Source organism: Penaeus japonicus, unplaced genomic scaffold (assembly GCF_977035675.1).
Source record: "Penaeus japonicus unplaced genomic scaffold, GWHDUDI00000001_assembly GWHDUDI00000041, whole genome shotgun sequence".
Lineage (NCBI taxonomy): Eukaryota > Metazoa > Arthropoda > Malacostraca > Decapoda > Penaeidae > Penaeus > Penaeus japonicus.
In genome coordinates, this window is record NW_028234443.1 from 3,561,981 (window position 1) to 3,576,980 (window position 15,000).

A 15,000-nucleotide genomic window follows, 5' to 3' on the forward strand; every position below is an offset into this window, starting at 1 on the left:
CGTCACGGCGAGCCAACGACCTGAGGAGGAAGCAGTCCTCCCGTAGAAGGCCGCAGACAGTGTCCTCCGCCTCAAACCACAAGTTCGGCAGGAAGTTTGCGTCAGGGGCGTCTCCGAATCACCACAGATCGACCACCACGACAGCAAAGACGTCTTCCATTTCCACGCCCTTGCCTGAAACTAAGAGAACTGGCCTGCGCGCCACCGCCAGTCCAGCCGCAGGGAAAGTTTCTCTGGATGCCCCAGCGTCCGATAGTCCCACTGGCTCGCAAGCAGGCACTACCGAGGCAAGTTTCAGCCTACCATACGACGATTATGACTACTACTACTACTATGACATAGACTCTCTGCTCAGCAGCTATCCAGACAGCGATGCAACCACCACAGACAAGACTAGTGACACAACACAGTTTGCAGCCAGGCGTTCCACCACAGACGCGTCGACTGCCAGTATATTCTCAAGAATCACCACCGCAGCCTCTGTAACACCTTCCCCGCGTTCTTCACGCACAACACGGACGACTAAGGCAACAGCAAGGACACCATCCACGTTGGACACCACAACATCAGCAACCACCCCAGACTCAGCGACATCAAGGACTCTCAGGTACCGCTCGACACCAAAAACAAATACCAAAGCAACGAGAGTCCTGGCTGCAACCACGCCCCCTTCAAGACAGACGGAACCCACAACAAAATCAACCACAACGACATCATCTCCAGTCACGGAACGAAAAACCACAACGACATCATCTCCAGTCACGGAACGAAAAACCACAACGACATTATCTCCAGTCACAGAACGAAAAACCACAACAGTAAAAGCTACGACAGAAAGAGAAGATTTCAGTGTAACGGAGAGAAGCATCACAGTGTCTTCCGAAAGAGTAACCGCGGGTCGGCGCACTGTCGCTGCTACCACTGAGAAAATCAGTCCCGTCGTAACTCCTTCACTGTCGGCCCTCGTCCCCTCGTCCAGCACCAGCAAACCTTCCTCTACTACGGATTCTGGAACCGAGTCGTCCTCCAGAAGCGGATCTTCCTTCAACAAAGCACCTTCGAGATCTGGGTCCCTTTCCAGCAGTAGGTCATCCTCCAGAACACTATCGCAGTCTGTCTTGAAGACGTCGAGAGTCTCGTCAGCAACGTCTACCACCACGCAGTCACATCTAGAGCGAAAGAATAAGCTTCCTACATCTAGAACCAGTAATACGTCACAGTTTCGGTACACCACATCGAGGCCTCAAGTCACAGAGAAAACAGTGAAAGTTATTACAGAGAGCTCCGTCACAGAGGAACCTGAAAGTGAAAGACCAAATGCAACTGAAAGATTACGAAGACCAGAGAGTCCAGCTCAAGAGGCAACCAAACGAACCACTAGGTTGCAGGTACCATTAATACCAAAAGATACTCCAGAAAGAACTGTTACACAGAAAAGCAAGCAGGCTGAAACAGAACAGGTATCTGAATCACCAGACGAAAATGTAGACGCTACCTCTCCAAAGAAAACCAACGAAACCACAGAGATCCAGCCTTCCCAGCCACCAAAGGAGGATACAGAAGCTCCTGTCCCGGAAGAAGGTGAACAGTCAACCAGGCTGGGCATTGCCTCGTCCTCCTCGGTCGTGGTTGAAGTCCGAGTGGAATCTCCCCCTCGGCCTGAACCACGTAGGATGCCAGCCTCGGTCAACCAATCCTCCATCCAAGCCCTTGATCGCGGTCGAGGCAACAAGGATAAGGAAACCCCGGTATCGCCACCCCCATCCTTGACAGAAGCGGAGGAGAGTCCAGTTTCCCCTCCTACCGTGTCGAAGTTCACCACGGAGGAAAGCTCGAACGTGTCGTCCGCAACTACCTCTTCTCCATCGAGGACTGTTCACACCATCAACCCAGACCGCCACACGACCAGTTTCCTCCTCAGTGAGCCCCTGGTGGTAGACATCGTCTCAGAGCCGAAGATGAGCGATCGCAGCCAAAGCGAGAAGTCAGACGCTGCACCTCCAAAGAACTCTCCTTCTGCGACGTCCCCTTCACGGCCTTCTTCCAATAAGACCACTGAAGCTTCTGAAGCTTCTGAAGCCAACGAGGATTTAAAACAGACCCAGACCAAGGCGCCAGCAGAGGAGGAGGCGCCGGCGAAATTACAGGAGAAAGTAGAAGAGGCAGAAAGCCCAGCGACGAAGGCCGAAACTCCCGCGGAAGGGAAGTCCCTGAATCAGACCCAGAGCCAAAGTGTAAGCACGTCGGTGTCAAGGACAGAGTTAAGGACTGCTGAGACCTCTACCAGTGTCGGTGGATCAGATAACAATTCTACCGATTCCATCAAACCATCGACAGTAGGTTCTACCACAACAGCACCACCACCTGCAGTTTCTAACACGACTCTCACGAACGTAAATTCCACCACACTCCCTCTAACTAAACCCAAGATCGGCACCCCTTCAGCCCGGCATATAGTTGGCTCCCCTCGCGCCCAGCAAGGACTAGCACCACAGGGTCTTGCCCCCTTTGGCCAGGCTCCAGGGGGATTAGCCCCATTTGGCCAGGCTCCCCATGGCTTGGCACCAAAGGGACTGATTCCGACTGGCTTACATCCCCACGGTCTAGCTCCACAGGGACTCTCAAAGCTAGATCTAAACGGTACCAGTATTAGCGAAACTAACAACACCCGCTTGACATTTGTGGACGCGAATGTGGGAGGTGGAGCAGATGCCAACAACACGGTGGGCTACGTGGTGGAGGAACACAACAGAAGTCGCTTCCGTCTGGAGGAGAAAACACAAGACGGTTTCATCATCGGCGAGTACGGGGTGGTCGACCATGCAACCGGCGACGTCAACGGCGTTCGGTACACTGCCGACAGTAGCGCCGACCCTCACCTAATATACGAAACGCTCATGAAGTTCCTCGAACTTTAGGGAAGCCGGTGCATGGCAGTCAGTAAATGCTGTGAAAAGTTTCTGCTGCTGTTGTGATATGTCCTCTTGCTAGACAGTTTTCCAGGATGAGGGACAGAGCCATTGGAAATCTACATTGTTTCATAATACCGTTCCTTACTTTAGGGTAATTGTATCCTTTTGTGATGACGTTATTTGCTGCTCTAGAGACTGAATCTAAATAGTGACTCGACTATTTGTTTTCCAATACATGAAAAACGTAGCCCAAGTAACTTACCTTTGTTAAAACAACCGTACTAGGCGATTTTAATTTATTTCTGTGGAGAGCAGAAAGTTATTACCAAAATTTGCGCTAAGAGAAAGAGTTACTTGCGCGCTCCCTGTACGATGGCTCTGTCCTTCAGCCTCAGAACTACAAAGCATTGCACGTCTAGCATCGTTTGTCGCTATTTATTTGAAAGGCATATTTATCTGGTGATTAAAATAACAAAATACTGCATTTGTATATCAAACACAATTCTTATGCATACGATTGTCTTTAACAAATAAGAGACTAAAGATGAAATTCAAACCCGTTAAAAAAAAAATGGACTTCGTTTAACTTCGTCTTTGATAGTGTCAGAATGATGCGTGGGAGGCAAGCGAACCCTTCTTATCTGTGATTTATATTTGTGATGCTCAGCCTTACTGTAGAAGACATAGCCTTCCGGACTCCCCTCACGTCATCAATGGGCATTTACTTACCAATGTGAGACGTGAGGGTCTGGATCTTGGGTTTATTGCCAAGGAATCAACCAAGAATAGGAGGATAGTTTTTTTTTTTTTAACACTACGTAAGATGTGAAAAAAACGTGCATGTAAAGACATAAACACACGCACGCCTATATGCATACACACACGCACAAACACACATGCTGGTTTGCAATCCTTGGCAATCTGCCTTTCCATTAACATTTTATATTCAGTATTCATATCAAATCCTTCACTGCCCCAAATCATAATGGTTTGGGTTACCTTAACACAACACAGAACGACCATCATTAACAGTGCTTCAAATGGGGGCCGTCATTTATCCCTTAATGGACTTTAGAAAAGGTTCGCTACTAAATTCCCCAAAACCAGTACTTAGGAATCACCCACGTGGCGAAGAATCATCCAAAAAATAAACCCTCAAATCCACCAGTCACATTAAGCCTTCCGAGACAAGTTCATTAGTTAAAGTACGGCCTCTAGTTACATCAGGGACACTTAATTAAATGTTCCGCCCCACATCTACTTTTGCCAAGAAAAGCAATCTTCAGGTACACTCCCGTTTTGTTACCAAGAGTATTTCCCTTTCCTACAAGTTTTTCCTTGGCTGGTGAGTTTCATCTGGATAACAATTAATACAGACTGTGAAATGTAAGCCACTTCCTAATTTCTCGACTGTAATCTTGAACTGCAGTTTGTATTTGAACTGATGGGTATTATTACTTTTTTTCAACGAGGCATTTATATGTAACCTTAAATCAATAATCAAACGTTATGTCAGACTATACCTCTGTTTTTATTCCTTTAATAGAATTACTCAAAAGAATTACTGGGGACTAGTATCATGTGTTTCCATGGGCATTTATCCCCCTTCCTTCAGTTATTTTTGTACATATTAATAGTTTATCTACTATTGTGCCCTTCTGTCATGATGGATGATTCAGGGTCTCTGTGCGACGTGCCAACACTCTCTTTTAAATGGACAAGGTGTTTTGAGTTCGAGATGTTATGTGGTCAAGTATTCTTTTATTTGTATTTTTTCCATTAGTTGTAGAGATGCATATCATTTGTGTTACAAGTCACTCCCTAAATGATGAAAATAACTGATAATCCTATGTAAAAAAAAAAAACATAAATAAATACTTTTTCAACACTGTCATATATCTTTCATTTTCTATACCCATATAACATTGATGGAAGAAGCTATGTTCCACAAGGCTTTATACTAGAAATGCAAAATCAGACTTCTAATTAAAACAGGTTCTGCCTCAGCAATTCTGATTGAAGTCACAGAATTCAACTTGAAAAGCAAACAATGTCTATCACCATAATTCATATAACCAAAACAATGAAGGGAAGGACAAGGAAATGCAAGATTGTACTAAAGGCCTTTTCTCTTCATTATAATAAAGCAAAATGACCTTCAACATAATAAAGTGTTTTCCTGATCTTTCCTTTCTTGTTTTGTTTACAGATTGTTCAACGTGAATCCTACAAGACAATCCCTTTAAAGGTTAACCTCTTCAGAACTTTTTCTCCATAAAATTCAAACCTGAAAACCAATACAAGTCTGAGTTGTAGGAACCAGATCAGGCTATCGTCTGAAAATACTGATTAGTTTATCCATTTCTTTGTTACTTTGATCCATTCAGACAAAAATGAAACATGAACAAGCTTATTCTTTGTAAACAGGTACAAGACCAAAGCACCTCTAATGTATTACTCTAACTTTAAATGAGGAATTACATAAGAGAAAGAGAAGACTCAAATACAATTTTACTAAAAACTATGTACAAATCACACCGTAGCATCATAATATACACAAACGAGGGAAATTCAGGTGTTGCTCGATCCACTTAGCAACGGAAAGCAAATCTGCGTCTTCTCCTCTCGGGGCCATGAGCTGCAGAGACAGCGGTAGGCCTTCCTCGTTGAGTGACACAGGTACAGTTACGGCAGGCACTCCAGCCATGTTCGACGCCTGGGTGCAGATGTCCTGTGTGGCTGTCTGCGTGCGGTTGTCAAGGCTACTGAACTCAGAGTACCTAAAAAAAAGAGAAGAGCATACAGTCAGTCTAATAAGATACCTAGTTTGTAGCTGTGACTAGTGTCATTATATGAGGAAAACAATAATTACATTATAACCTCAATAATTTTCAAGTGCAATGAAGTTAATCACTTGAACTAACCTCAAGGCAGCAGATAGTGTTACCGGTGTTAGAAGGAAATGGACTCCAGAGTTCCAAACATTCTCAAAGTCTTGCAATATTAGTCTTCGAACCTTTGAAAAATTAAAATGTGCTGAATTTGTAATCATGTCTAAAAATATGAAGCTACAATTAGAATAGATATGATATATCAAAAATATTCACACATAACCTTCAAGCTAAAAAGATTAAGACTGTAAAAAAAATAATATATTCACATGCATAAACTACAAGCCAAGATCAATAATACTGTGAAAAAAAAACAAATAATAATCCCTCTGTGGTATACATCAGACACAAGCAAAATCATTACCTTCAGTGCCTGCTCGTAATATTTTTCCTTGTTCTCCCTGAGTAGGAAATAATTCCCCGCCAAGATCCGTCCTCTCACTACATCATTGAGCCCTGCAGACCTTGTGAGGGCGTACATTGCCTCCATGGAGTGGGACGCATCGACTCTGTGTCCGTATTCTACCCCCGTATATCTCGTGAAGTTCGATGCCACTTCGCACGGATTCAGGACGGAGTAGCAGAGTATGGAATATTTGGTGTGGGGCATCGATACCTGTCTCAACTAAATGGGAATAACCAGAATAAAATCAGTTTCCTTAATTATCATATAATCCTTTGTAGTGTAATCTTATATTACTAATACAAGTGGATAATAAGGGTCTATACATAATATAAAACAACCAGACCTGTTTCTTAGGATTTAGAAAAAAAAAACAATTAATACCCTTCTTGTAAAAAAAAAAAAAGTCTGGTCTTATGTTTTTTTTCTGAAACTGGCATAAAATGTAATCTGAAACAATAAAGAGATACAAATATATAATCACACTGAAGCTACCTTTCATTAACTATTAGATTCTGTAAAAGAAAGTGACAAATGCTTTATTATCTACCGTGGCATTTCCTGTGAAGACTTTGCTTGTTTATTCCAAAATTATGAAAAGAAAACTTGATCCTTAATCTCAGAAGACACTCAGCAGTCATGCCTGCTTTACATTAGCCAAAGAGGAGGCAGGATTGCACATTTAACACGAGGAGTAACTTTCATAAAATCGCAATCCATGAGAGATTGTTGCCTTCTAAATTGTCTGTCATGTTGTGGACAAAACCAACATAATGGCAGATACATATGAGTAGAAATCTGATCCTCATTATAATTGAAGAGAGACAATATACATAGTGGACAGAGTAATATTTTACATCCATGTCCCCTTTTTTGGACTTACTTATTCAGTTTTCTATTCACTGATTAAAAAAGGATAAAACACTCAATGCCATTATAAGTACATGAAATAAAGTAGATACAACTACATAGCATACCTCAGCACCTGAATCCTCCATGAGATCGGCTACTTTCGTCCAAACATCAACAACCTCCGAGCTGAGACCTGGGCAGTGGTATTCCCTTGGGATGCCAACTACCAGGCCATCAAGACGAGGCTCTTCTGGCAGTTTCAAGTTAGACAGGTTACTGGAGACACTGGTAGAATCCTGCAGGATAAGAAATTGCTCTTCAATTCTGCTAATTGCATTTTCTTTTCTCTAATGCACAGTTAATAAGTTATAAGAACTTCCAACGACCAATAAATTTAATGTTCTATATATGTTCAACCGGTTGCTTCATGCAATAATGATTAGTAGTATAATCATATGTGCTTCAAACAAGTCACCAAATACAGCAGGCCAGTTCTTCAGGCCACAGACACGTATCTCTCTTAGGTCAAACGCAATCAAAACTGTCTTGTTCTCTCAATTAGGCAAACAAATAATAAAAAGAAAAGCTGATCAAGAACTTGTGGGAAAGGATAAATCTACCAAAAACACATTCATCAAACATCCCCAATCCAAGACCCACAGCCAAACCACTCGAGTTACTTCTCCATTTCCGATGCATTCGTACCCGAGAATCCTGTCCTGCTATGACACCCAACATCGTCGCAACATCATCCACATAACGACCAAACAAGCCCGGCACGTCCATAGAGTTCACGAGGCTGATGAGACCCATGCGAGGAACCACCCCATACGAGGGCTTCATGCCAACAACTCCGCAGTAAGAGGCCGGGTTGCGAACAGATCCTCCCGTATCTGAACCAAGAGACCTGTAAAGAAATGACCTTGAACAGTCTCTCTATAGAGGATCTATATAATACAATTGTTAACATTGTGTGTGTATGGCTAAAGAGACAGATATATGGATAAGTAGATGGATGAATAGGTAGAGATATTGATAGATAGATTGATAGATAGATTGATAGATAGTTTGATAGATAGATAGGTAGATATAGATAGACAGATGGATAGGTAAGTTGAGATATAGATATATAGATATATATATATAGGATATATATATATATATTTATATATATATATATATATATATATAATATATATATATATATAATTATATATATATATATATATATAATATATATATATATATATATATATATATATATATATAATATATATATATATATATATATATATATATATAAATATATATATATTATATAATATATATATATATATATATATATATATAATATATATATATATATATATATTATATATATATATATATATATATATATATATATATATATATATATATTATATATATATATATATATATATATATATATATATATATATATATATATATATATATATATAATATATATATATATATATATATATATATTATATATAATATATATATGAATGATCAAGCTACCACATACAGAAATGCTGCTCCTGAGGCCACTGCCACAGCACTGCCACCTGAGCTGCCACCTGCAACATACCAGTCGCCATCCAGACCCTCAGTGGGAACATCTGATCTGTGGGAAAGAGATACCCTTTATATAGTTATATATGAATTGAATTGCTATTGAAATCTCAATGAAATCTCAACAATGTTCCTGTTAATTTAATGCCCAGGCAATTCGAATTATAGGTATTGTTAAGAAAAGTATGTCACCATTGCAAAGAAAATATCCTGTGAAAACAATTGAACAAATCATTTTGGTAAATTTTCCAATCTGGACCTGATCCCAAAATTCAAATCAGCTTCAAATACACAACAAAATTCTCTGTTAGATGCATATTTATAATTTTCAAACACCATGGAATTATTGTACTACCAATTAAAAGCTACAAAACAGTGAAACATGTCACCTAACTTACTCTCCCTGAGTTTGGACTCGGTATCTGACTCCCGAGCGATAAATATTTCTCGTGGCTCCAAAAGAGGAATCGACAGTCCCCGATCCCATCGCAAACTCGTCCAAGTTTGTCTTCCCTATCATGACAGCACCGGCTCTCTCGAGCCTCCTAACCACAGTAGCAGAGTACGGAGGGACGTAATTCTGTAACATTTTTGAGCCACATGTGGTGGGGATTCCCGCAGTGCAGAAGTTGTCCTTCACGGCCACTGGCAACCCTTCCAGAGAACCCACATTTTCTTTTTTCTCTAATCTGGAAGAAAAATGGGTCCATAAATCTTTTGAACTTCATCTTATAGTAATTCATCAATGTACTTGAACATATCTATATATAAATGTAAAGATCAAGAGAATCCTGCAGACATCAAACTAAATATGTAGTTAAAATGACCAATGAATTATTAGATGACAGGGAATGTACCTTAGTAGTGTAGAAAAGCTACTCTTTTTTTATCTATGTGTTTGTTTGTTTATTTTCTTTTGTTTTGGCCTGAGGTCAATAAAGTATCATGCTCTCCTTGTGTATAAGATCCATGATCAACATCTACATAATTCTTGAAACAGAGTAAGATATTTATGGTAAAAGATCTTCATTTTTAAATCTAGATTTAAAAGTGGTCCAAGTTAAAGAGTTATTGTAAATCAATTATCTGTTGCTCTGCCATACCACATTTACATCAGGTTGTAAGATGGATCTTCCTTTAAGAGTTAATGCAATACCAAAATCATTCATTCAATAACCCTTGAAAACCTCACTACATATAGTATTGAGAAAGCCACTGAAAAGGGGGTCTAACATACCTCTTCTGCGACTTCTCTGCTGCTTTCAGTGCTGACTCTGCTGTTCTTGATATAAAGGCATTTAATCTGGCCATGGTTTCTTGCTGCTGAAGAGCCGCCTCTGCAAGTTCCACGACAGAAACGGACCCCTGTCGTAGGCATGCCAAGACATCTTTGACACTTCCCAGAAGGTGATTCATTGGCGACCTGAAATAATTGAAAAAGAAAAAGACTTTATACTCACTCAGTACATTCAGTACATACACAGTAAACATAGTCCTTTTTTTAATTAATAACATATCAAATAAGTATCCATGAAAAGAAGCTTTTATACATAACCACTAAGACTCAGAGTTCCAATAAAAATAAAGTTAATCAAATATGTTGTGTATATGTATAAATAGATAAACAAGTTGGTTTTAACTATTCTCTATTTTTTTAGTAACTTATTTAACAGTAACTTCTTTCCAAAATGTTTACAGAAACACATTTAAAAATAACCTATATATTGTACTTTCACAGTATCTCTATCACGCTTTTAGCAGCTCATGACATCACAGTGACCTCAAAATAATGGCTACCAATTGTATCTTATAACTGCACTGTTTATCATCTCACTCACAAAAATTGTATATAAAATTCTGGCACTCATAGCAATACATGGAGACTAATTATGTTGACTCTTGAACCCAACAAATGCATAGTCCTAAGATATGTTCATTCCTGTGTATATTTATAATTTTGTTCATATGCATGTTGTAAATTGCTGTTGATGATGCCTAGTGCTGTCCAGTTATGGTGAACTGAATTCCAATAATATCTATAATGAAAATGTATATTAGAGGATAATAAATATATGGAATAAAAGTAAAACATTACTTTATTATTAATAAATTTGGTGGATTTTGTTAAGACATAGAATAGAAAAGAAATTGTACTAAAGCTTTAACCCATTCATGCCAGGGCGATACCGGCTTTGAATGGTCACAATGCCGGGGTTTTCAAACGCATAGGCCTAACCCCTTGGGATTCTCAGGTGCACTAGCCGTGAGCCTGGGCTGTCTACTCATTCACACGAAACATGTCAGCACGTCATCCGGCGCGAATGGGTTAAAAATGGTCCTTATAGACCTGACACAACATCTCTCTCTCTATCTCTATCTCATTGACTTTCACACTCTATTTCTATGCCATAGGCTCATTAAAATTTTAGGACACAGTGCCTCTCAGTATGCAGACACAAATGAACCTTACAGACCTGGTACAAAATCTGTTTGTCTCCATCTCTCAAGGAAACAGTTCATCTTTACATTCAGACACAAATATACCTTGTAAACCTGGCAGAGTACATGTGACCATATGATGTACCTCTTTTTGCAGCCACAATTGCAAGTCTGTCAGGATATGCAAACAAGAGGTATGGGAGAGGGTGTGGTCAAGCTAGACTGATGCGTCTGAAATCAAGCTGCAGTGATAGGTTTGGGGAGGTCTAGGTCGGTGAGGAAGATAAGGTAATAACTTATCACTGGTGTCTCATTGCTGTAAAACTGAGACAGTTACAACCAAAAGTCCTTTAGGGGCATCCCTGCTCCCAAAAGTACCTTATATCCCTGTTTATCGCACTGGCAAAAATTGGTGACACAGCTGCTGACACATTACGTGAAGAGACCTGTCACCTCAAGGCAGTGTAAGTTCTATTTAGACAAGATAAATAACACAAGTATGGAGTACACAGTTCAATATTCCCCTTAAGTCTATAAAAGACACTTAAAATCACATGGAAAGCCTGCCACTATATCTATTTTCTGTTTCATACGATAACACAATCATATGCATTTCACTTACAACCTAATGCATTCCCATATTCCTGTGGATTAGAATTTATCTTGTAGTCATACATACACGTTTTCATTCAAGAAAGTATTGTCACATGTTTCTTTATTAAAAATAGAGAATTATGCAAGAAGTAAACATGACCTTCCATACGTCTGTCTGTTTTCTTAATTTTTAGTCTTTTAATAACTAAATGTCAATTATCTATACACTAGGTAATTATATCAGAATCTATACTAGTTTCTTGGCTGACCGTATAAGAGCAAAATAACAGCGTAACAATCTTTTACTTACCAAAACACCGGTAAGTTCCAAAGCTTCTTGTGTTTTGTTGATATTGTGCGGGTCGGGGTTTGGGAAGGCAGGATGCATGGTACGATAATCACTCTTTTCGGAAAGGATTTTTTCATGTATATATATATATATATATATATATATATATATATATATATATATATATATATATATATATATATATATATATAAATTACATACACACACATATATATACGTGTATGTATTCATAATTGCATTAACTATATGCATAAATATAATTACAAATAGATATTAATGAATAGATGAATATAAAATGTACACATATATGTATGTGTGTGTGCATGTATGTATGTAAGTATGTATGTGAGTATGTATGGATGGATGGATGGATATGTGTATGTATGTGTGTATATATGTATTATGGGTCTGTATTTGTATGTATGAATACACGTGTAGATATGCACACACGCGAGCCTGCATACAGATGTCCTCGATATATACCACGTCATTTTATATCTAATTTATATCATGTTGTCCTATGATGTACGGCACTTGACTCTATGATACATATCATTAAGTACGACAACTTTATTTTTAGTGTACGATATCCAATCTTATCAGAAACAGCTGATTTTTGTTTATCAATATTTTGAAAGGTACGAGCTTAAAAATAAGAACAAATCAGTACTAGATATAGATAAGTTACTTTTGTATGATCATTTCATATTTGATAAAATTACATGATAAACATTTTAATCCAAACAATCACATCAAAAACTTGTATTAAATTAGGTTCTTAATCATTACACCATCTAGGATTAAAAAACGGAAAAAATATCCCCATATAGAACCACAACCAAACAAAACCAACAAAAATAACAATCCAACCCCCCTTACTCAACAAACCTATCCAAAAAAAGCAAAACCAAGAAGCCACACCGCAAATAACAGATAATCCAAGATAGATAAACCTCTATCGTGAGGCGAAGGTCGCGTTCCGTTCCTCCATGCAGACTCCATTCTTCAGAGAACCTCCACAACATGACGACCGAAGACAAATTCCAAGCTGCTGTTAATATTATTCGAAGTCTACCTAAAGATGGTGAGAGTCTTATTGACTGTTCGACACATGCAGATCCATATGGTAGGAGGTTTTACATCTGTGTGGGAAATATAAGCGAGGAGGTTTTGACAAGGACGTTTTCCGTTTTAATTAATTGCGATTAAGACTTTATCTTGGGCTTTGATAATCAGGGGAAGGTTTTAGCCTATAGTCTTGGGTGATTGTTTGTTTTTGTCTTGTTTTGCTTGTTATGTAGGTTATAGGTGAATCTTTAGTAGATTGAGATTCTAAAGTACATTGTTTTTTATTTGTGCTGGGCTGTGATTTGCCTCTATCTCTTTTTTCTAAATCTCTCTTTCTCTCTTTATTCTAAATCTCTCGCTCTCTCTGGGCTGTGATATGCCTCTATCTCTTTTTTCTAAATCTCTCTCTCTCTCTCTCTCTCTCTCTCTCTCTCTCTCTCTCTCTCTCTCTCTCTCTCTCTCTCTCTCTCTCTCTCTCTCTCTCTCTCTCTCTCTCTCTCTCTCTCTTTCTTTTTCTTTTTCTTTTTCTTTTTCTCTTTCTCATGCTCTTTATTTTTCTCAGTGCCATGGTCTCTCTTTTTCTCTATGCCTTTTTCTCTTTCTCTGTTTCTCAGTATCACCTCCTCTTTCTCTCTCACTCTGTCCCTCAGTTTTCTTTCTCACTATGTTTCTCTACACCTATTATTATTATCTTTATATTGCTATCTCTTTCTCTCAGTTTTTTTTTATGCTGTTCTTTGTCTCACTCTCTCTGTTTCTGCATACTTCTTTCTCTCTTGCTCTGTTTCTCTATACTTCTTGCTCTCTGTGTCTCTCTTTAATGCCCTCATTATGTATGTCTCTTCTTTACCTTTTTTATTCCATCTGTGATGAATTTTGGTAAAAAGCAAATGTTAATGAGATACTGTTGCCATTAAACTCTTCTATACTAGGAAAATGTTTTTATTTATTTTTCTTCTCTCTCCCTCTCATTCAAAATTTGCTCATTGAAAATTATGAAATATATCTTTCCCAGATTATAACTCTTAGTGATTAGGGTTAATAATTTGCTGCATATATTAGTTTTATCAAAAACTAACAAATATTGTGGTTCGTGGTCAAATTTGCAATATCACATAACCCATATCAGTGGAATTATAATTCAGTGATTTCTCATACAATAATAAAGACACATAATTTACAATCTTACTACCCATTAGTAAAGAAACAGCTATTAAAACGATCATTATCCTTGTAATTTTCCTCTCTGTCTGACCTCAATAATTACTCTAAAAGTAGTTCAATACATGCTCTGTATTTTAAATTATAATACCCTTCTTTCAGGACCCTATCAGCCTTCCCACGACATGATGCTGAAGTTTTATGCCCTGTACAAGCAAGCGGTTGAAGGGCCATGCAACGAACCAAAGCCTGCCTTCTATGAGGTCGTTCGAGGCTACAAGTGGAGAGCTTGGAACAGCCTGGGCAACATGAGTAAAGCGGAAGCCATGAACACCTACGTGGAGGAACTGAAGAAAGTGAGTGGAATCACGTATGAGCGTGTTCAGCGGCCCTTTACTAACTTTCTTTCTTTCTTCTTTATAATTTTCTGGAGGGATAACATTACCTATGATCTTGTGAGGAAGGTTGTCAAATGTGACTAATTATCTTTTGCAGACCTTTTCTCTCTCTCCCTCTCCCTCTCCCTCTCCCTCTCCCTCTCCTTCTCCTTCTCCCTCTCTCTCTCTCTCTCTCCCTCTCTCTCTCTCCCTCTCTCTCTCTCCCTCTCTCTCTCTCCCTCTCTCTCTCCACTCCTCCCTCTCTCTCCCTCTCTCTCTCTCTCCCTCTCCTCTCTCTCTCTCTCTCTCCCTCTCTCCTGTCTCTCTCCCTCTCTCCCTCTCCCTCTCTCTCTCTCTCTCTCTCTCTCTCTCTCTCTCTCTCTCTCTCTCTCTCTCT

At 39.1% G+C, this 15,000-nt stretch overlaps 3 protein-coding genes across 10 annotated transcripts in view; 2 read left to right on the forward strand and 1 right to left on the reverse strand.

The window, feature by feature from the left end:
• The window catches only part of LOC122253235 (uncharacterized), an 81,860-nt gene extending 77,056 nt beyond the window's left edge, over positions 1 to 4,804 (forward strand). Inside the window, exon 2 of the mRNA XM_043016160.2 lies at positions 1 to 4,804. This exon is cut by the window's left edge and continues 415 nt beyond it. Coding sequence (XP_042872094.2) covers positions 1 to 2,918 — 2,918 coding nt within the window. The 3' untranslated portion in view covers positions 2,919 to 4,804.
• A 604-nt stretch (positions 4,805 to 5,408) lies between these two features.
• On the reverse strand, positions 5,409 to 12,097 carry GatA (glutamyl-tRNA(Gln) amidotransferase subunit A, mitochondrial). The gene is made up of 9 exons (XM_043016161.2): positions 11,998 to 12,097; positions 9,892 to 10,077; positions 9,053 to 9,343; positions 8,608 to 8,706; positions 7,764 to 7,965; positions 7,184 to 7,354; positions 6,168 to 6,428; positions 5,837 to 5,928; positions 5,409 to 5,692 (listed from the first exon to the last, which is right to left on the reverse strand). The coding sequence occupies exons 2-9, from the start codon at positions 10,068 to 10,070 to the stop codon at positions 5,458 to 5,460; spliced, it is 1,530 nt and encodes a 509-aa protein (XP_042872095.2). The 5' UTR covers positions 10,071 to 10,077; positions 11,998 to 12,097; the 3' UTR covers positions 5,409 to 5,457.
• Positions 12,098 to 12,930: 833 nt separating this feature from the next.
• LOC122253237 (acyl-CoA-binding domain-containing protein 5) overlaps positions 12,931 to 15,000 on the forward strand; it is a 17,039-nt gene continuing 14,969 nt past the window's right edge. For 4 of the 8 annotated variants that reach the window (XM_043016164.2, XM_086534577.1, XM_043016167.2 and 1 more), the window contains exons 1-2: positions 12,931 to 13,081; positions 14,389 to 14,582. In XM_043016164.2, the coding sequence (XP_042872098.2) occupies positions 13,021 to 13,081; positions 14,389 to 14,582 (255 nt within the window). In that variant the 5' untranslated portion in view covers positions 12,931 to 13,020. Of the gene's footprint in view, positions 13,124 to 14,388; positions 14,583 to 15,000 lie in introns of all 8 variants that reach the window. The other 4 variants (XM_043016162.2, XM_043016163.2, XM_043016165.2 and 1 more) reach the window with 2 other exon arrangements.

Coding starts and splice junctions, on each gene's coding strand:
- GatA (XM_043016161.2), bottom strand. CDS start 10,070: ATGAATCACCTTCTGGGAAGTGTCAAAGATGTCTTGGCATGCCTACGA. Junction 8,707..9,052: donor CGAGTCCAAACTCAGGGAGA/GTAAGTTAGGTG, acceptor TCTTTCCCACAG/ATCAGATGTTCCCACTGAGG. Junction 5,929..6,167: donor ATTACGAGCAGGCACTGAAG/GTAATGATTTTG, acceptor AATTTTTCAAAG/GTTCGAAGACTAATATTGCA.